At 37.2% G+C, this 23,365-nt stretch overlaps 1 protein-coding gene across 2 annotated transcripts in view; it reads right to left on the bottom strand.

Moving 5' to 3' along the window:
• The window catches only part of LOC131078171 (MADS-box transcription factor 23), a 174,679-nt gene that overhangs the window by 83,070 nt on the left and 68,244 nt on the right, over positions 1 to 23,365 (bottom strand). The window contains exon 2 of one of the 2 annotated variants that reach the window (XM_058015844.2): positions 16,264 to 16,342. The exons of the other annotated variant lie outside the window; for it this stretch is intronic. Within the exon in view, the coding sequence (XP_057871827.2) occupies positions 16,264 to 16,342 (79 nt within the window). The remainder of the gene's footprint in view (positions 1 to 16,263; positions 16,343 to 23,365) is intronic. 2 annotated transcript variants of the gene reach the window in all.

The raw sequence follows: 23,365 nt of genomic DNA, 5'->3' as shown, positions 1-23,365 counted from the left end.
ATTCTCATCTCTTTGCATGATTTATCCTTATCTGAACCTTGTGAAGAATGTAAACAGAAGTACGCACAACTTCTTTCCAATAAATATTAACTAAGTTAGCATTTTTCATCATAGTTCTAACCATCTCAATAACAGTTCTATTATGCCTTTCAAAAACACCATTCTATTGATGGGTTCTTAGAGTAGAAAGTGTTGGAATTCAAGAACACTGAGAAGGGGGGGTGAATCAGTGTTCTGCCGGTAAATGAATTTCTGAACTTATTGCTTATGAACCGGTTAATAGAAAATAAAATTAAAGTGCATAAACCAAACAACACATAAAGTGGCAACACCATAAATCCGATACTTATGAAGTGGATGAGGTCACAATGGATGCTTATGCACAGCATTTATTGAAAGCTCCAGTTGATGAGAAAAAAGAAAAAATTGGCACAACTCAAGAAAAAGGTTTAAAGGTTCATCAAGAACAAGTTGCACCGCCATAAGAAAGAAGATGACAATGGTTGCAGCTGAGACACTAATTAGTGAGGGTAATGACAGGGCTGAAATTGAAGAAAAAGTTAAAATCCTTGAAGCCCAGAGAAAGGAAGAGATGAAACAGAAGAGGGAGGAGAGAGAAGCAAAGAAGGCAGCTCAAGCCACTCCTAATGTGGTCCCGGTTTCTACTGTCATCAAAACAACCAGAAACACCATCCGATGAGCCTGTCAGCCCCAAGCCATAGGAATCAGTGAAGAGGAAGCAGAAAGCCGCTAGGAAATACATGACTATATCTTCAGATGAGACTGACTCTGATGAAGAGATTAAACAAGCTCCAAAAAAGAAAGGTGTTTTTGCTAGGGTTGTGAGAGAAAAGAAGGAAGAACAAAAGAAACAACCTGAGAAGGAGCCTCCCCGAAAGACTCCCAAAATCACAATTGGACATAAGCGGAAGCCTAAGGTAGATGAGCCATCTAAATTGGAAACAAAGAGAAGAAACGGTAAGAAGAAAATAGATGTTCAAGAATTATTGATCAGATCATTACTGATGGTAATTTGGATAATATTTCTGCATTTTATGATGATTTTAATGATAAGAACAAGAAGCAGTTATAGGAGGCAATTTTTTTATATCTTGATGCTTTTAGTAGGACGTTGATTGAGTTAGAGAAAATTTTGCCCAAGGAATTGTATGATAAGTTAGAGGTCAGAAAATTACATGCACAAACTTTGGACCGGCAAATAAAGGAAACAAATCTATGTCCATCAATAACTCCACCAAAGATTGCAGATTTAATCAATAAGACATGTTCAACTGAATTCAATCCTAAACACTGAATTAATAACTTAATGTTAGAAACTTTTGAAGAGATCCGAAAGGAGACTATAGATATATGGGTCAGAATTCTTTATGTCTTGGATATGAGTTGAGTCCCAGTTTTGTACAATCACAAGATAAGGAACTGACAAAAACAGATGAGCAGAATGTAAATACTGATTCACAGGTTAGCACTCCACCGATTACTACTCAACTGGCTAGTGAGTCCAATTTTGAAACCGAGGATACTCAGAATCCCCCGACAAAAAAAATAAAGGATGTAGAGGCAGATATTGTAAAGGATAAAGATTCAGAGGATAAGGTTTCAGACGATACACCAAAAGTGAGTGAGGCACCAAGTGGCGAAGCCACCAGTATATAGGAGGTAGAGGATACAGAGGGTAAGTCACCGGCTGACATAGGCAAACAGACAGTGACAGACTTCCCTTCCAGATTGGCAATTGACACATCATCCTTAGCCAAAGGGAAAATGCCACAATTTTCTATCAGTTTTGACAAGCCTTATCATATGATGTCTCCGACAGAGAAAAATTTGGCCACTACAGCACTCCCGGCACAGGCAACATAAGAATTGGCTCAAGAGGACTCTAAGGATAGAGAATTAATTCATAACACTTTTGAAGTTTTGAACCGGCTTGTACCAAAATTCCAAGCAAAGGAGAGCGCAAGCTCATCCGCTAGATTGTAAGAGATTATTGATTTTATTCCTAAGCATTATGATTCTTTGGTTAAGATTTCAATAACTAAGGCTAAGAATAAATTTGTTGAGGCCCGGAAGCAAACATTTCTGCACATGATTGCATCTGAGAAGGCTAAGCTTCAAACTTGTTTACAATCTATTGATGCAGATTGACAGAAGGTGGAAAGGTATATAAGACTTGTCGAGATTTTTCAAAACTCACAGCTTCCATAGAAAAGCAAATTTTGGATTGTAAAGATAACCTGATTCAGATTTCTAATTCTTATAATCCGACAGCTAATTTGACAAGTTCTTTAGATGGTCCAATTTTGGTAGTTATGGATCAAATTTCGAGATTAGAGAAGGAAAGGGATAGCACAATAAGGCAAGCAACAGAGCTCCGGAATTTTATTGATCCCCAACTAGATAACCTACTATTTTACAAGACAGGGTGTATATCTAACATGCAGTAGGAGGATCCCACAGAATTTGAGGCAATTGAATATTATACCAGTCTCTTGAATGGATTCGCCTGCATTCTTGATTCTCTCAAGTAGGGTTGGGACACATACTTCTTAGTTTTGAAGACTTTGTATGCTGACATTTTGAAGTTTGTATAGGAACCGGTATGTATATATTTGTACAGCATTTTTGGTGGATACCCACTTTGTCATTGATGTCCAAGGGGGACGAGTATAGTAAAAAATGGATGTATATCACAGGGGGAGTACACTAGATGTATATAACTACATGGATGTGCAAGTAAGGGGGAGTAGATTCAGAGATGATATCATTTTTCATATGAGTGTTGCCATCAATGCCAAAGGGGGAGATTACTGGCAATTGACACTCATCCGGTAAGGTGAATTACATTTAGGGTTATCATTGATGGCAACTCATCTGCAGGTGTTGGTATTTCTCATCCAGATTCATTGTCTTATCATTTTGCATAGATTGGGCCAACTGGTATACACAGTTTGCTTTATTCTTGTTAACCGGTTAGTCTTGGTACCAATAACGTATATTTGGGACCCGGTTGAGGTATTTTGGGACCTCGGTAAAATCACTTGTAGAATTTATGGTAGTGTGAAGGCCGACATTAATTATGATCATCGGGATAATGCATATCATGCTTCATGATCCAGCAGCCGACAGGGTTATTTTCTTCATTGAGGCTGACATGGTGAAAAGATAAAGGGGTGTTTAAGGGAGATCATTTTAGCGATGGATTTCATGTGAATAGTTATGCGATTTTTTGAATGTGAATTAGTCAGATATTGATGGTATACGATTTGGTCAGCAAGTGGAAGCTTTTGTGCGCAGTTTCAAGTGCACAATCCTAACCGGTAGTACAAAACAGAGAAGAATAGGGTATCAGTAAACCGGTTCAAAAGAGGCTGACAAAGCTTAAACTGGAACTTATCCAGCATGGTCAAATGCATCCTATAAGTTTATTTATGTATGAAATCATTGTGTAATGTTTTGTAAGTCAATGAGACTTCTGTTGAGCAGTGAGCTCTAGGCGGTGAGCCTAATTGTATGTGCAATCCCCTTTATATAATATTTGTATACCTTGATCAAGTATATAGATAATGTGGGTATCAGCCCCACCATGGTTTTTCTCTTCTCATCTGCATTTCCATCAACTACCAATGGATTCTTGCTTCTGCAATACTTAGCAATATGTCCAATCTTGTTGCATGCATAACAGACAATATTGTTCTTCTGAATTTCTTTGTTGTACCCTTGATTTCCTTGATTTCCTTTTGATTTGCATTGGTTAGCCATATGTCCAAATCTACTACATGCATGACATCTGACATTTCCAAGACCGATGGATGATGCATTGTTTTATTTATTCCTATTTCTGCACTGACTTGTTATATGACCATATTTATTGCAAACAAAGCATGTACCATTGAATTTGTGAGCATTAGGTTGTCTTACCAGTAATTTCTGGTTTTGGTTGATGCATGATTCTGCTTTTGACCATATGATTGATCTTGTTGTGCAATACCAAAACTTTCTCCTACATCATATCCAAGATCTCTCTTGTCATTAGCATCTCTTTGTCTCTTCAGTAGTTCATCAAGTCTTGCAGAGCTAGCTTTGAACTTCTCCTTGTACTCATTTGCAATGGTCAAATCATCTCTCATGATTATGATCTATCTCTCAAGTTCCTATTCATTATTCCGAGACTGAATCAACTCAAGTTTCAACATGTCATTCTCAAGTGTCAGTCTATTGCATTCCTCAGATCTGTCCTTCAATGCTTGAGCTAGGTTTTCTTCATTCTTCTTCCTATCTTCAATGTCCTTGCACATTCTCATGGTTAGCGCTTGCATTTCATTCTTCAAGGTAGTATTCTCCCGAGTGAGTTTTTGATATTGATCTTTTAAGGCATGTCGGCCTCAATGAAGAAAATAAACCTGTCGGCTGACGGATCACGAAGCATGACATGCATTATCCCAATGATCACAATTAATGTCGACCTTCACACTACCATAAATTCCACAAGTAATTTTATCGGGGTCCCAAAATACCTTAACCGGGTCTTATACTTAACCAGATCCCAAATATACGTTACCGGTACCATGACTAACTAGTTAACAAGAATAAGCAAAGTGTCTGTATACCGGTTGGCCCAATCTATTCAAAATGATAAGACAATGAATCCGGATGAGAAATACCAACACCTGAAGATGAGTTGCCATCAATGGCAACCCTATATGTTATTCACCTTACCGGATGAGTGTCAACTGCCAACAGAAAGATGTCTCCTAATGTCATATTTCTCACAGAAATTGTCAAATTCATTTGAAGTAAATTCTCCACCTCTATTAGATCTCAAAAATTTGATTCTAACATCAACCTGATTCTCTATCATTGACTTGAAAACTTTAAATCTTTCAAAATCTTAAGATTTTTCCTTCAAAAATGTAATCCATGTCATTCTTGAATAATCATCAGTAACATAAAATATCTTTCACCACTGACTTCACATGTCCTTGTAGGACCACATAAGTCTATGTGAATTACCTCAATGGATGTGATATAGAATACTCCTTTTTCTTGAAACTTCTCCTTGTTTCCTTTCCTAACTAACATTTTCTACACACGGTGTCAATAGGCATGATGATCCTTGGTAAATCTCTTATTGGTATATAGTTATTGATTTTTATCATGCTATCAAAGATAACATGTCTCATCCTCTTATGCAATAACCAACATTCATTACTCTAACTCAGATGACATTTGTTTCCCCTTCTTTCCTTTATGTAGTAAACATTTCCACTTATCCCAATTCCTTCTGCTACTAACTTTCCTATTCTACCTTTCCTAATCATACATCCAATTTTTGTAAACACAATTTCATAACCTCTATTGCACATCTTACTAACACTCAACATACTATGTCTCAATCCTTCTACATGATAAACACCGTCGGTTTTATGCTTACCATCAATCGAGATGCTATCCTATTCCACATATCGGTGCAACTTCCTCTCCTACAAATTTTATAGATCCACCATCATACAGTTTCTTCAGAGTGATAAACTTGTCTTTGTCTCCAGTCATATGATTTAAGCATCCAGAATCACTGATCCATGATCTAGATTCAAATTTAGCATGTTATGCAATCTTCTCTTCTAGTCTTTTGATTATTTCCTGATACTTCTCCTTTATGGCTAGAAATAAGGATTCTTCATTTGAGTCTTCAACACCTTCTTCTTCAGATGAATGTGCCTCCACAGAACATAAACTCATTTTCCCTTTATCTCTATCATCTAATCTTCTCTTAAAGTCATTTCTTCTATATTTATTTTTCTTTTCATCATTCTCAAACTTTCTATAATCTTCTTTATATATACATATAGAAGCATAATAACCAATTCTTCCATAATTAAAACATTTCAAGGGAAACTTCTCTTTATACTTTCTAATTCCTCGCTTGAATCTTCTTATAAAGTTTGCTTCAATCTCATCCAAGTTATCACTAGGTTTTGGTTAATCTCTTGATATCCTTGAAACAATGAATATAGTTTCTCTTTCACAGGATTTTATATCTTCTATTTTGCTGATCTCATAGGCAAATAATGTACCAATAAGCTGATCAATTGTGTAGTTGTTCAAATCATGACATTCTTCAATTGGACACTCCTACAGTTTGTAGGGTTTTGTCAATGTAAACAAGATTTTCCTATAACATCACTTTCTTCAAGCATTCCTCCAATAGCTCGGATAGCTTCTATTGTATTATTCACTCTATGTATGTAACTTTAACACTTTCATCATTAACCATTCTGAAACCTTCAAATTTATGCTTTAGGTTCAAGTGTCTTGCTTGATGAGTCTTCAAATCACCTTCATATGCATAACATAACTTGTTCCAAATTTCCTTAGCTTCTTTCTTTCCTTTAACTTTACCAAATACTTCATCACTGCGACAACTGATCAGAATTGTTCTATCTTTTGCATTTGTCTCCTAAGACTTGATCTCATTCGGAGTTGATGGTCCATTCAAAGATTGTTGATAGCTATTCTGGATTATCTCCTAGATTCCATTTTGCAATGCTTCTAAATAAGATTCCATTCTTTCCTTCCATTAATTAAAATTTGTTCCATCAAACATCGAAGCTTTAACATGAAGTTCTTGTGCCACTTCTAGCTCTACCTCAAGCAGTTAAGCTTTCCAAATAGGAACCTCGCTCTGATACCAATTGTTGAATGCCCAACAGGACTATGAAGGGGTGAATCAATCTAGAACTTCAAAAATAATTATTGCTCAACTTATTTAATAACAACACATCAAGCAGAAACACAAACACATGAACACTAGATTTACATGAAAAAACCAAATAGGAAAAAACTATGGTGAGAATCTAACTCATAATAAGAATAACAATGTTTACAAAATTTTAGGTTTGCAGCCAAGGAGCACCAACACCCGAAGGACTTATAGAACTAAGACACACTGGCTTAGGCAAGATATAAAAAGACTTGTACATTTGAAGAACACTTCTTCGGGGCAAGATATAAATTGTTGTCGAAGGACTCACTGTCAATTAGCAACGAATGAAATATCTGAATAAAATTGAGAAGGATTCTCCTAATCATGAAATTATCAATGAACAATAATCAAGTGACCAATAACATGGCAAACATCTCTAATGATCTCCACTATAACAACACACTATCTTGCAGAATAAAACAACTTCAAAGCTCTTGTCAAACTAACTTTTGCATCACCGCAAACTTAAATCTGATTGGAAATCATTTGCATACACTTCTCATATAATTCACTTCTCATCCATACTCAATTTATCCATTCGCACACCTTATATATTAGATACAAGATTAAGATCTTAATCAAAGGCCGGCTAAAATAGAACAAGTAATTTTACACAAAATAAGCCACCCAGACATAAAATACTTAGATTGGTCCATTCCAAGAGGGAGAGGGAACCAAAACATATCATAAAATATCATCCAATGAATGATTTGACAATCTACACAAGCTAACATATATTCCAAAGAACGTTACCAAGCATAACGTGTAGATATAATCAACTTGTCAACAACATAACCACTTCGAATGCAAAATACTCCATGCAAATCTCTACAAACCAAAGCGAGACCCAAATAAACATCTCGACATATCTTTAAACACATCCAAACGAAAAGAACATGATCCACTAAATCGCAATGCAATTAACAACACATCCAGAGGGCACCAAAAGTATTCTGAACCACCTTGAATATAGGATGACACAACCAACATCAAAAGAGTATCTAGACCAACATCCATCCAGATAACAAAGGTGTGACAAAGAAAATCCAGACCAATATGCATCCAAATAACCAAGTTTGAGATCAATGACAACCATACAAGCTCATGCTAACAACAATCTCCAACATCTCCAACATGGAAATTAAATTGCTCAGTCTATACTCTACAAGGCTAGATCACTATTTAAAGCACTCTATGCTCTCGTCAAGTACTCTCATTATCTGCAAGTTTCAAATGTGAGGATCTTTAACATTTCCAAACTCTCCTATGATTAGGCCATATTGATAAGGATAGTTACTTGACACCCCCAATTCATAGATTATCTCCTCTTGATAACTCAATGATGAACCACTAGTACCAAACCGGTACTGAGAGGGGGGGGGGGTGAATAAGTACCAACACAAATACAGTCCAAAACTGGTTTGACAGCAAATACTCCAAATGACTAACAAACAGGGATACTGGTTAAAACAAAGTGCAACCGGTAACATCCAGTACACCTCAAACAGTCATAAACCAGTCACTCACTAAGCTTTCCTCTTAGCTCAATACTATAGTACCATCTCACTCTCATGCATGAACAAGTAAACTAACATCATAACTTCAAAACAGTAAGTTCAATATGTTTTATAGACAGGCATAAAACATAGAACCATCATATGCTCAACAGGTAATAACAATGCACCACAAGATAAAAGCATTACACATGACACATATTTTCACGTGGAAACCCAACTGGGAAAAACCACGGTGGGGATGAATACCCACAAGTTGCTTTTGAACTCTTTTGAAGTCCACTCTGTTAGGAGCCTTGTCCAGTTAAAGACATTACAATAGGTTCTACTAGGAACCGATCCTATTAGGGATCACCCAGTTAAGGGATGGCTATAATACCCGGTTAAGGGTTAAACCCGGTTAGGGTTACCTTGTTAGAGGATTTCAAGAACTCAAGAGCTAAAGGATCTCCAGAGCTCTATAGCTTCTCAGAACTCATTAACTTGAATCAAGTTGGTTAAGACTACCCTATTAAGGGATTTTTGCATCAAGCCCAATTAAGGCTACCCTATTAAGGGATTTCACAACTGTTGAAGTGATTAAAGATCAACAGGAATTACAATGATCTAGTAACAACACTCAATGCTAATGCAGATCCATTCTGGCTCCTCTTCTCCTTCTGCACATTCACTTTGCAAGTATCTCTTCTTTCCTTTGGTCTGGCAAGTATCACGTATCACTTCCCTTGGATACACACTCACAACTTTTGCCAACAACCTTAGAAAGAAACACAACATCGACCTTATAGGAAACAGATAGGTCGGTAGCAAAAACCCTAAACCCTAAATCTGTTAGGTTAAGCAATTCAAGCAGTTCAATCCTGACCGTTGAATCATACTACATTAAATGCAACAATCTTGAATCGATCTCAAGACATTCTCCATCATCCATTATCCACCGATTTCATGGTAGCTGATAACCCATCACGCGTTATCACCGTTTGACAGACTTCGTACATTACTGAGGTAGATAGGAATAGTCTTCTTCATGCAAGATCCTTTGCGCGCACAGAGCTTACGTGGAAACACGATCTGTTCTCCATTATACTGTTAACTCATCACACAAAGATCACCGATTGAGTCACACAGGCTTGAGGTATTCCAACCGGAAATCTTGAAGTGGAAACTACCTACCAACCGGTAGTCACACAATGCTTCCATGTGCCGGTTCATCTTGAACAAATATGTCGCTTCACTTTTGGCATATAAACCGGTTCATACATATGCCGGTTCCACTTTCTTTTCACCTATCACATGTGCTGGTTCACATCATGTCACATATTGACATCAATGACAACATACAATATCATTATGTCTTCATACCAGTTCACATAATGCCAACAATCTCCCCCTTTGGCATTGATGGCAATATACAAAGATATCTTCTCTGCTTCACATCTTCTCCCACATTGGTTGCAGATATCTTTTCCACTTCACTCCTTCTCCCCCTTTGACAACAATGCCAAAGTCGAGGCACAAGCATCTCTGTTCCATTATGCTACTCCCCTGAGGAGGAGCATCCTTCAACACATCAATCAACAAAAATTTGACTATGCAATACCTGACTGATGTGGAACTAATATTTTTAGTTCACCTCCTAAAGGGGCAGTACCCCCAATTCACCTCTTAAATGCACAAATGTAGTTTTTGGTAGAGGCTTGGTGAATATGTCAGCTCACTGCTCCTTACTGGAAACATGTTCCAGTGCAATCTCTTTATTCTGAACCTTTTCCCTCAAGAAATGATACTTAAGCTCAAAATGCTTGGTTCTAGAATGTAAAACCGAATTCTTTGAAATATTGATAGCACTTGTGTTATCACAGAATTAACTTACTGGTTCAGATACAGGGATCTTGAAGCCTTCCAGTACATGCTTCATCCAAATTGTCTGAGTGCAGTTCATGAAAGCTGCAACATACTCCGCTTCCATTGTAGTCTAAGAGATACAACTCTGCTTTTTACTCATCCATGAGACCAGTCTACCACTGAGAAAGAATGCACCACCGGTTGTGCTTTTCCGGTCATCCACATTACCTGCCCAATCAGCATCTGTGAACACTTTCAGATTGAAATCATTGATGTATGGGTACCACAATCCATAGTCAACTATTCCCTTCAGATACCTAAGAATCTGCTTGACTGCAATAAAGTGGGAATCTTTTGGACTTTTCTGGAACCTTGCAGTAATGCCAACTACATATGCAATATTCGGTCTGCTAGCACTACATAATGCAACTTACCAATCATTGATCGGTACTCCTCATCAACTAGTGCGGAATCATCTTCTTTTGTCAATTTGCAACCGGTCACCATCGGTGTACCAGCTGGTTTGCTATCTTCCATGCCAAAAGTCTTCAACACCTCTTTGACATATTTGGACTGAGTGATAAAGATTCCATCTTTCATCTACTCGATCTGCAGTCCAATGAAAAACTTAATCTCCCCTATGAGTGACATCTCAAACTCTTTTTTCATCTCATCAGCAAACTCATGACTCATCTTGTCATCTCCTCCAAAGATAATGTCATCAACAAAAACCTCACAGATCAGGATCTGATCTCCTTCGGACTTCAAGTGGATATTGCTATCTTCACTTGTTCTCTCAAATCCAATCTTCACAAGATGGGAATGAAGGTGCTCATACCATGCCCTAGGTGCTTGCTTTAGACCATATAAGGCTTTATGTAGCCTGCACACCATATCACTATCTTCAGATAGGGAAAACCCATCTGGTTTCTCTATATATACCTCCTCTTCAAGTATACCATTTAGGAATACAGATTTTACATCCATTTGATATACTTTAAACCCTTTAAAAGCTGCATATGCAAGAAGCATACGAACTCCTTCCAATCTGGCTACAGGAGCAAAGGTTTCTCCATAGTCTTCTCCTTCTTCTTGAGCATATCCTTTGCACACCAATCTGGCTTTATTCCTAATCACAGTGCCATCCTCATTCAGCTTGTTTCTGAACACCCATTTGGTGGCAATAAAATTTTTATGCTCTGGTCTGGGTACCAAGGATAGTGTACCATTTTTCTCTATCTGGTCAAGTTCCTCTTCCATTGCCTTGATCCAGTCTTCATCTTTATGAGCCTCTTTGAATGATTTAGGCTCAAATTCAGAGATCATACATGAGTTGTCTCTGATCTTTCTTCTTGCAAGGATTCTTGCATCCTTATCTCCTATGATCTGCTTAGGATCATGATTCAGCTTGACATACCGAGGAATGGTCTTAACTGGTTCTTCTTGCTTTTCCTCTTCATCCTCATCTTTATCAGTATCAGCATTCACCGGTTCAGGAACACTGTTACTGGTACTTGGTTGACTAACAACCGGTTCCCAGAAGGTTGCAACCGGTTCATTTACAGCTTGCTCATTGCCGATTTCCTCAGTTTTCTCAGAAGATTCATCAACTCTTACATTGATACTTTCCATAATTCTCTGAGTCCTATTGTTGTAACACTTGAAAGCTTTACTCTTTGTGGAATATCCTAGAAATATTCCTTCATCACATTTAGCTTCAAATTTGCCCTGATGTTCACTCCTCTTGATGTAACATTTGCTACCAAATACCCTAAAGTAGCTAACCACGGGTGTCTTACCGGTCCAATACTCATAAGGAGTTTTGTCCTTACCTTTCTTGATGAGTACCCGGTTCATAGTGTAGACTGCAGTGCTTACTGCTTCTCTCCAAAAGGTGTGAGCTACCTTTCCTTGAATCAACATGGTTCTAGCTGCTTCAACCACAGTCCGGTTATTCCTATCTGCTAGGCCATTCTGCTGTGGAGTCCGGGGGGCAGACAGCTGTCTCTTGATGCCAAATTCTTCACAGTACTTGTTGAATTCACCAGAAGTGAATTCCCCTCCTTGATCAGTTCGAAGACACTTGATCCTTTTACCGCTTTCCTTCTCCACTAATGCTCTAAAAGCTTTGAATTTCCCAAAAGCTTCCAACTTGTCTTTCAAGAATGTGACCCACATCATTCTTGAGCAGTCATCAATAAGAATCATGAAGTACCTATCACCCTGCACACTTCTAGTTTTCATAGGACCACACAAGTCAGTATGCACAAGATCAAGCAAGTTGTCAGCAGTGAAAGATTTACGTTTAAAGGTTGAGGAAGACATTCTCTACAAAAGGTATTATTCGGTTTGCTTAGCACCGACAACCCTCTAACTGGCTTGATCTTACTAGCCTTCACAATGTTATCAAAGTTTACATGACAGAGTCTCCTATGCCATATCCAACTATCATCAAGCTTAGCCATAAGACATGTACTTATATTAGCATTCAGATGAAATAGGTTACCTTTGGTCTGCATGCCGGTGGCCACCAGTTTATCATCTTTTCCTTTGATTCTGCAAACTCCATTCTTGAATTCCAGACTGAGGCCACTGTCATTTAGCTGGGCAACACTTAGAAGGTTGTGTCTGAGACCATCAACCCAGTACAAATTGTCAGCACTGCTCTTTCCATTCAGAGAGATGGACCCTCTGCCTTTGACCATGCATGGTGCATCATTGCCAAAGCGAACCACACCACCATCATACTCCTCCAAGGATAGAAACTTGCTCCGGTCACCAGTCATATGGTGAGAACAACCACTATCAATGATCCACTCATTGGAATTATCAAACCGGAAGACAAGAGCCTTCTTGTCTGCCACATCTTCCTTTACAGCAACAAACACAATGTCTTCATTCTCTTCATCTTCTGATTCCTCATCTGTAATGCCTTCATCAACTGCTACAAAACAGTTTCTCCGATTTCCTCCTCTGAATTTCCTGAACCTTTTTGGTTTGTCCTTGTTTTCGCCATTAGGACAGTTTAGAGCAATATATCCTATCCGGTTACAAGAAAGCATTTGAAAGATAGCTTACCTTTGTATTTACCGGTTCCTTGAGGAAGCTTCCTGGCAAGGAGAGCTTCAAATGCCATCAAAATCTCCTCATCATTTATTTCTCTACTCTGACTAGGTTCCCCACTAGTGCTAGCTTCTTTTCCTTTTCTGGATGGTGTAGCAGAGGCTTTAAATGCTGATTCAGTCTTTTGAACACTGCCATCAAAACTATTTAGCTCATGGGCTATTAACTTCGCTATGATGGAGTCCAAGGATACCTTAGACTTGTCTATTGATCTCAGCTCCTGGATAGCAGCAACCCTTATTGCATAGACCGGCAACAGGGATCTCAGGACTTTGTTTACCACGGTGGAATCTTCTATTTTACCACCTACACTCTTCATTTCTCCAAAAACAGTTTTGATTCTTATTCCATACTACTGAATGGTCTCTCCTTCAACCATCCGCATGTCTTCAAACTTCCCTCTCGGGCTTTCTTCCTTAGCCTATTTTACATGCTCATCACCACCATAGATATTTTCAAGAGCATCCCATACCTCTTTGGGATTTGCCTTGTCCTGAACATCAATAAACTCAATGTCAGATAGACTACTGATGAGGGCTTCCATGACTTGCCCATTTTCTTGTATCTCTCTCTTTTGGTCATCAGTGAGAGTATCGGTAGGAACAACATATACATTCTCAACATAACTCCAGTGTTGAACACACATGCTTCTGATGAATATCTTCATCCTGTCTTTCCATTTACTGCAATTTTCCCTGTTAAACTTTGGACCTTCCCTCTTCATCATTTGACTAGGATCTTTTCCTCAACCGGTTAAGCTTACAACACAGAGGACCTGTAGAGCTCTGATACCAATTGATAACTCAATGATGAACCACTAGTACCAAACCGGTACTGAGAGGGGGGGGGGTGAATCAGTACCAACACAAATACAGTCCAAAACCGGTTTGACAGCAAATACTCCAAATGACTGACAAACAGGGATACTGGTTAAAACAGAGTGCAACCGATAACATCCAGTATAGCTCAAACAGTCATAAACCGGTCACTCACTAAGCTTTCCTCTTAGCTGAATACTATAGTACCATTTCACTCTCATGCATGAACAGGTAAACTAATATCATAACTTCAAAACAGTAAGTTCAATATGTTTTATAGATAGGCATAAAACATAGAACCATCATATGCTCAACAGGTAATAACAATGCACCTTAAGATAAAAGCATTACACATGACACACATATTTTCATGTGGAAACCCAACTGGGAAAAACCACGATGGGGATGAATACCCACAAGTTGCTTTTGAACTCTTTTGAAGTCCACTCTATTAGGAGCCTTGTCCAGTTAAAGACATTACAATAGGTTCTGCTAGGAATCGATCTTGTTAGGGATCACCCGGTTAAGGGATGGCTATAATACCCGGTTAAGGGTTAAACCCGGTTAGGGTTACCTTGTTAGAGGATTTCAAGAACTCAATAGCTAAAGGATCTCCAGAGCTCTATAGCTTCTCAGAACTCATTAACCTCGAGTTACCCTGTTAAGGGATTTGAATCAAGCCGGTTAAGACTACCCTGCTAAGGCATTTTTGCATCAAGCCCAATTAAGGCTACCCTGTTAAGCGATTTCACAACTGTTGAAGTGGTTAAAGATCAACAGAAATTACAATGATCTGGTAACAACACTCAATGCTAATGCAGATCCGTTTTGGCTCCTCTTCTCCTTCTGCACATTCACTTTGCAGGTATCTCTTCTTTCCTTTGGTCTGGCAAGTATCACATATCACTTCCCTTGGATACACACTCACAACATTTGCCAACAACCTTAGAAAGAAACACAACATCGACCTTATAGGAAACAGACAGGTCGGTAGCAAAAACCCTAAACCCTAAACCTGTTAGGTTAAGCAATTCAAACAGTTCAATCCTGACCATTGAATCATACTGCATTAAATGCAACAATCTTGAATCGATCTCAAGACATTCTCCATCGTCCATTATCCACCGATTTCATGGTAGCTGATAACCCATCACGCATTATCACCGTTTGACAAACTTCGTACATTCCCGAGGTAGATAGGAATAGTCTTCTTCATGCAAGATCCTTTGCACGCACAGAGCTTACGTGGAAACACGATCTGTTCTCCATTATACTATTAACTCATCACACAAAGATCACCGATTGAGTCACACAGGCTTGAGGTACTCCAACCGGAAATCCTGAAGTGGAAACTACCTACCAACCGGTAGTCACACAATGCTTCCATGTGCCGGTTCCCATAACTACATGCCGGTTCATCTTGAACAAATATGCCGCTTCACTTTTGGCATATAAACCGGTTCATACATATGCTGGTTCCACTTTCTTTTCACCTATCACATGTGCCGGTTCACATCATGTCACATATTGACATCAATGACAACATACAATATCATTATGTCTTCATACCGGTTCACATAATGGCAACACCTCTATCTACTCATCTATTTTTTTCCTGAATCAATATGAGATTTGCTTTGTGTTATTTTAGTTTTCCCTCACACAATTTTATTCACCTATCTTTCTCTCTTTTTGATCTAGATGGTAGAATAAGTCATACCAAATAAATGTAATTTTATTTCAAGATGAACATGTTATAGGGATTTATCCCTTTTATCTAAAAATAGAGAAATGGTTTTTATTTGTTATAATTATTTCTAAAATATTGAAATAAATTTCATAGAATGTTTACGTTCTATTTTTCTCTTCTAGAATCTTCTAACATGCATCTCAAAATAGATGCATTCCACAAGTATTATTACTTTTATATCTTACCAAACAAGATATAACAACCATCTACTTAACATTATAATTAGCTAATAAATTTATCCTTTAAATTTATCATACCTAATACTTCCTTCAAATAGTTAAAGTAATATAATAACATTAAATACCAACACCAAATAGTTTTATAACTAAATTTAAAAAAAATACGAAAAATGACCATGTAACTAACAATTATTAATAATGACATAATCAACTACAATGTATTTGATGAAAAGGCTATGAATTATACCTGTATATGTTCTAGTAGTTCTATGTGGTGTCCTATCAAAGCGCAATCTTTTTTATACTTCCCAATTATTCTGTTCATGCTTTATAAGAAAAATATTTTAATCTTTATATTTTTTTAAATATATTAAATTCCTACATAATTAACAAATATCTTACTTACCTTTAAATATATCAACTCAAAATTTAATTTGAATATAATACATAAAATAAGATACACATTACAAAATTCTAACATAAATAGAAAATTTTACTTCTCGTGATTTTTTTGTTTATTTCAAAATAAAAGATAAGATATCATGTGCTAAATAGGAAGTCAATTTACATAGATAAGAAAGTTAGATCACATCTTATTTCTAATAATTTAACAAACATTAAAATTAAAAAATAAAACCTATATTTATAGAATGACTTGTACTTAATGGAGTAATCTTTAAAAAGTAGTTGGACTCAATCCTATGAATTTATTCTCTAACTAGTGACTTTTTAGTTTATTTCCTTTCCAAAAAACTTTTCTAAGGCTAGCCAAACTTCAGTAGTTCTATTCAAGGTTTCTACATGAAATTGTAGTTCTAGAGATAGATTGAGACACGAAAACCCAAATTCTTTATCACATTTGCTGAACTATTTTTTCTTTATATTTAACAGTATTAGGTTATTCTTCAGTACCCATAATGGTGCAGTCACAGTTAGGAGGGACCTCAATGAGATCTATCCGGATTGTGCATCGTGAGTAAACACAACAAAATCAAGACAAGATGATGGAGGCAATACAGAACTGAATGAATTAGATCATGAAAACTGATTGCGAATGACCGGTAACATCTGGGTTACAAGATTCGGCTCATTGGCCTACTACATACATGCTCAATTACAGAATTGGTTAACTCTGGACCTCTAAATCTTAAGATATATCTTCTATATTCTCTCTGATGAGTTATGATGCTTAATTACATCAATTTATATGGTCTAGAGGGATCCGCATCGGCCCAAGAGGGATCAAATGCCGAAGAGCAAGATCAAACGTGTAAAACCACTAGGTCGGCCTTTGCCAAAGAGAATCCTCTGAAAAATCCAAAGGATGGAGTGCGGATTGAAGGGAAGGTTGGCCACACACCAAGAAACATAGGAATCAACAAACTGAAGCTCTGCAAGCTACGAAAAGTGTTGGCATTCTACACTCAATGAGAATGGTTGATGTTGTCATTGATGGCAACCAACCGATAACAGGTTGAACAGGTTCACCGGCAACACAGACATCATCTACTGGCATCAACAGGCACATTCACCAGCATCCAGATTACATCGGCAATGAAGTATACCGACACTTAGGCCGACATGAGACAAAGTTTTGTTTATGTGAATTATATTGCAAATGTAATTAATTATTTATAAGCCGACATGATGTATTGTAAAGACTCATATATGTATGAGATCTGATAGATCATTTTGTATAAGGATAGGTGATTATTATTATTGGTATATGTAAGACAACGAAAGGTTTTTGTTAAGGTATCTGATTGAGCTTAAACCGGTACTGAATCAAGCATTGTAGATGCTATTTTGAGCAATACATTGCATTGGATTTAATTATCCATTTTGTAGTCAATGAGACTCTTCTATTGAGCAGTAAGCTCTATTTTGTTGGCCTTCCTGCATGTGCAGGCCCATGTTGTAAGTAATATTTATTCATATTGGCTAGTGAGTAAATATTGTGGGTCACAAATCCCACTAAGGTTTTTCTCACATTGGGTTTCCTCGCCAAAATATCTTCTGTTATGGTGTGCATTTATGTTGTCTCTATTATTTCTCTTTACTGCACTATTGTTTGTTTACCAATACATTGATTTAAGTTACAAAGTTATAAATAAGTTCAAATATTCCACTAACCGGTTAGACACTGATTCACCCCCCCTCTCATTGTCTTTGGGATTGTCATTGCATCTAACAATTGGTATTAGAGCCTGGTCCTCTATTTGCAAAAGCCTAACAGCTTGAGAAAGATTCTGAAACCGGTACCGATGGAGAGTTTGAGAAACTAGTTGGAAGGAGCTCTTGAAGATTTTGATGCAGAAAATTTGAAGAATATCAAACTTGAAGATGATCTAAGGACTGCTAAGAAAATCATTAAAGGACTTCAAGAGAACCTGGTTATAGCACAAAACAAGAGGAAGGAACTTCATGAGCAAATGCAAAAACACGATGATGAAAAGGAAACTCTTAGTGATATTGCAGAGAAGTTGAGACAAGAGAACACTAACATGAGGAATGAAATGCAAGATTTAACCATGAGGCTATGTAAGGATATTGAAGACACAAAGAAGAATGAAGAAGACTTGACTAGGAGACTTAGTGATGGAGCAAATGAAAATCTAAGACTTTGTCATGAGAATGATATGCTAAAGACATATCTGATTCACATGCAACATGATAAAGAGGAGCTTAGGAGACAAATTGTCATTCTAGAAAATGAGTTGATCACCGTAAATGAACACAAAGACAAATTCAAGAAAAGTTCAGAAAGACTTGATGACATGCTGAAAAGACAAAAACGTGATGGAGATACAATTGGACTTGGATTTGAAGATGGAGAGAGTTTCGGGACTGCAAATAATCAAGATCATAGTAAACCGGTAAGACAACCTAATGCTTATAAATTTAATGGGAAATGTTTTAATTGCAACAAATTTGGTCATAGAGAAAATTAGTGTAGATTTAGAAATAATCAGAATACAAACTTACCCACCGGTCAATGTTCCAAATGCAATAAAGTTGGTCACAATTTAGAAATTGCAAAATGAACGTAAAATGCTATGTTTGTGGTAGATTTGGACATTTATGTAATCAATGTAGAACACAAACCCGTCAAGGATATGGAAAAGCTATTCAGAGGAATAATGTAACTTGTTATGCATGTAACAAGATTGGGCATATTACAAAATTTTGTAGAAGCAAGACCATATCAGCGAACAATAAATGATCTAATGAGAAGGGAATAGAAAAGGTAAATGAAATAAAGCAAGAATTTTTAAAACAAAGGATTAAGAAAGGAGATTAGAGAGTTGATGAATCTGTCTCTGCATCGGTAGAACAGAGTAACCATCCACCGGTAGGATATTCTTTATCTAACTAAGAAATAATCCTTAGGGGGTATGGCAACAAGTTCAAAATCGTGCATTCTACCCTTGGTTGATGGTAAGAAGACACATTTCTTCTTTACCAGCAGATGTGTTAAGATTTCACTTAACCAGCAAGCATTTAATGCAGTTTTTGAAGAACTTTTTGGTTATAAAGCACCAGAAAACCCTCATTTCAAACCACCAAGCATCCAAGCATTCAAAGAGCGCGAAATTGAGCAAAGGCATCCTAAGGCGAAGCAACAAAGTATTTTCAGGCATTCAAGATTTCAAGCAAGAGGTATTTATCTTTCGAAATGGCATCTTCATCTTCTGCACCTGAGTTTATTGCAAACCCTACTGTGGTAGAAAACATTAAGTGCCCTAGGCCCGTGTTTAAGATCATCCCTGAAATTGCCAAGCAAGATGATTCTATCGGAGCTTTTTCAAAAATTCCGAAGGGAGTCACTTTTGCCGAAGACCCTAGAATCTACATTCACTGCAACATAGAAAATTTAGGGATTGATGATTTAAAAAACATGTACAATGATGTTATTACTGATGAACAAGGTTTGGTTAAACCGGAGCACAAGATTGTAGGAGACCTAGGATTTGTTGAAATATTGAGTGTACCTAAATTTTTTAAGGAGGTAGTTTGTCTTGTTCTAGGCAGAGTTCATGGAGAGTTGATGTGGCTAGACTCTATTTTTAAAATATCAAAGGAAGCAATCAAGGCAGTTACTAGTTTACCCTCAACCGGTAGTAGGCTCGACAAAACTAAGAAGATACCTAACAAGGGTTTTATGGACCTAACCAGAGCCACATCCGACAACAAATCCCTTAGGGTTAATGACATTACTGATGCAAATGTGAGATATGTGAGCATGGTACTTGGATATAGAGTAACTCATGCAAATAGATTAAACTCTGTTTACAGCTTATGTATTCATAGTGCATATGAGATGGTCAAGAACAATGCTAGGATTGATATATGTGAATGGCTTAAGGATGAACTGATTGATAACCTAAAAAAGATTAAGGGTGACAAGAAGGGGACATTCCATTTTGGCAACCTACTTGTGTGTTTGATGCTTTATTTCACCAAAGATATACCCGGCATTGGTCATAAGGACTTTGGATATGACATCTCGGTAGGCAAATAAATCATGGAAGCTATCACCCGTATGGGCTCTAACAGTGACAACATTGTAGCGGACTACTTTAAAAACTTCCAAACTAAGATGAAAGCGAGAGAAAGGATACCACAGAGCATTATAGACAAGTATGATAAGCAAATTTGTTTTGTAATCAAACGAGATGAAACATGGATGGAAGTTGTTACTCCTAGAACAATTTGGATAACAGAAATAGGTTATGAAGTTAACCTAAATTTTCTTGAAGCATATGCTAAAACACTTCTTGATGCACCTAAGGAACCATCTAAAGAAATTTTTGGTAATGCTGAGACCATTGAGAGTGTTGTTTCAATGCAGAAGAAGAGAAAAAGAAGAGAGAAATTTATCAGAGATGCATCCAAAATGGCTAAGGAGGTTAAAGAAAATGTAATGAACTTGAGTGGTATATCTGCTAGTGAACTGGAAGGATTGGAACCGGTAGCTCATGTTTCACTGGTTGTCACTTCTTCGGATACAGACAACTGAAAAGCAGCTGAGTTCAAGAGAGTAAAGAGGAAGAAAATAAAACCCTCACCGGTACCTTCTCCTTCTCCTAAAAAGGCAAGAACATTAAGGAAGAAGCAGCAAGCTGTAAGGGAGCCTAAGAAGAAGCTAACTCCAAAGAAGAAACAACCTAAGACACCGGATACCCTTACACCGGAGGAACTGGTAAATGAGATAACTCAAGAAGGTAATCTCAGTAATGTGAACAAATTGTATCATTCATTCAAAGATTCTGACAAGGACACAATAGAGGCTAGTATTATTTTGCACTTAGACATCTATAAGAAGGTTTTGATTGAAGTTGTAGATGATCTGCCGAATGACTTGTATCTAAGATTAGAAGCTAAGAGAATGTCAGTGATGGAATTAGATAAAAAGTTAAAAGTTGAAGCATTATTGGCAGTGCACCCTGTAATTCTAAAGAGGAAATTGATGAACTAATTTATGAAGCAAACCGGTCATTTTTTTGTGAGTGGACACTAGCAGGTTAGCCTAATGACTGAGAGAGTAAAAGAGATTGCTGATGAAACTGCGGACAAATGTGACATATTTTTTGTTGAAAAATAAAAGAAAGAGGAAAGGGAGAGACAAAAAATGGACAAATCTTTTGCTAAGGTATACCAAAAGGACAAATGTAAAAGCAAAATTGGTAGTATACCTGTTATAAAGGTTACAAATAACATTCCTCCACCAACACAGGATACTCCACCAATAACTTCAGATACACCAGTACATACAGACAATCAACCAGATAAGACAACTGAAGAAGTAACTCATGATGACACTAACCCGAACTTTGAAATTCTTTACACTATGAATGTTGATACTCAAGATTTTAACATTGTTGTGGATAAAGAGACTGCAGAGATTAAGACAGCTAATGTTAAGAACAATGAGATCTCTGAGTCACCGGCACACACTGTTGACTCTCAGAACACTGAGATACCGGTAGAGGCTAAGGTAACGAACACTGAGAAGTTGGAGACAAAGAAACCGACAGTTGTAGAGGTACTAACACAGACTGAAAAACCAAAAGAAGCAGAGGTAATAACACAAACAGAGAAACCGGCAAAAAATGTAAATAAAGAGGAAGCAATTGAAGGAAACAAGGAAGAAATAGTTAAGGCTATTGGGAAAGTATCTTGAAAGGAAATCTATTGCAAAACCAAGCACATCTACTGGAGAATTTAGACCCACAAATGTAACAAATGTTCTATTGGATTCAATTAAGAGGATAACAGATTGCAATGTCTTAGCATTTAAGGCTATTGATGACACATTACCTATTTTGAAGATGATTGCACCAACCTGTAAGATAGCTCATATTGAGGATTCATTAGGTAAATTGGACACATTGTCCAAATCTATTGCTGAAAATTTTCTAACCATAGATAAGATGAATGAGGAAACAATAAAGGAAAGAGTAGATAAAGAGAAAGGTGAATTGTTTGAGAAAATTATCAAAGACTATACTGAGCACATGGATTCACTATTACCGGTACTTGACTCAATAATTTCGGAATATAAAGAGTTGTATAGACAAGCTAGCAAGCCTCACCACTTGACTGAATATATTGATGAGGAAATTAAGAAGAGACAAAAGGAGATAGATGACATTGCGGATAATATGATTGGTTCTTCGGGACATCTCAGTTTTTTAACAGGAAATGGCAGCTTATGAGGAAAAGATTGAGAAACTTGAGAAAAAGAAAGCAAGGATAAGGTTAAAAGCTCGAGAACTGAAAAAAACACTTGGTCCAAGATTGAACAGTCTTATTACTCAGTGGGTTGAGCTATCAAAGACAACAATTCAAGGAGAACGATCACCGAAGCAACAAATGCACTATCTAACCGACATGATCCAGCAAACATAAACCATTCTTTCTGACAGTAACAAATTCATGCAGAGCCTGAATCTAATTCTGGCGGACATTTTTCAAATTGTAAATAATCGGTTACAGGCTATGAGGTAACATTTTTTTGTATTCTTTGATTCTTTTTGACATCCTTTGCCATTGATGTCAAAGGGGGAGTAGTATGGAGAAAAATAAATACATAGAGGAGATCACTTGCTCAGGGGGAGCACACTCTTTTTGGGATCATATTTTGGATTTCATTTTTGGATGACAATTTTGGATTTTTCTCACTAGTGTTGCCATCAATGCCAAAGGGGGAGATTATTGGCATTCTACACTCAATGAGAATGGTTGATGTTGTCATTGATGGCAACCAGTCGGTAACAGGTTGAACAGGTTCACCAGCAACACAAACATCATCTATGGGCACCGACAAGCACATTCATCGACATCCA

Source organism: Cryptomeria japonica, chromosome 5 (genome assembly GCF_030272615.1).
Source record: "Cryptomeria japonica chromosome 5, Sugi_1.0, whole genome shotgun sequence".
Lineage (NCBI taxonomy): Eukaryota > Viridiplantae > Streptophyta > Pinopsida > Cupressales > Cupressaceae > Cryptomeria > Cryptomeria japonica.
Note: the sequence above shows the minus strand (reverse complement) of the source record. Positions and strands in the feature narration are given on the sequence as shown.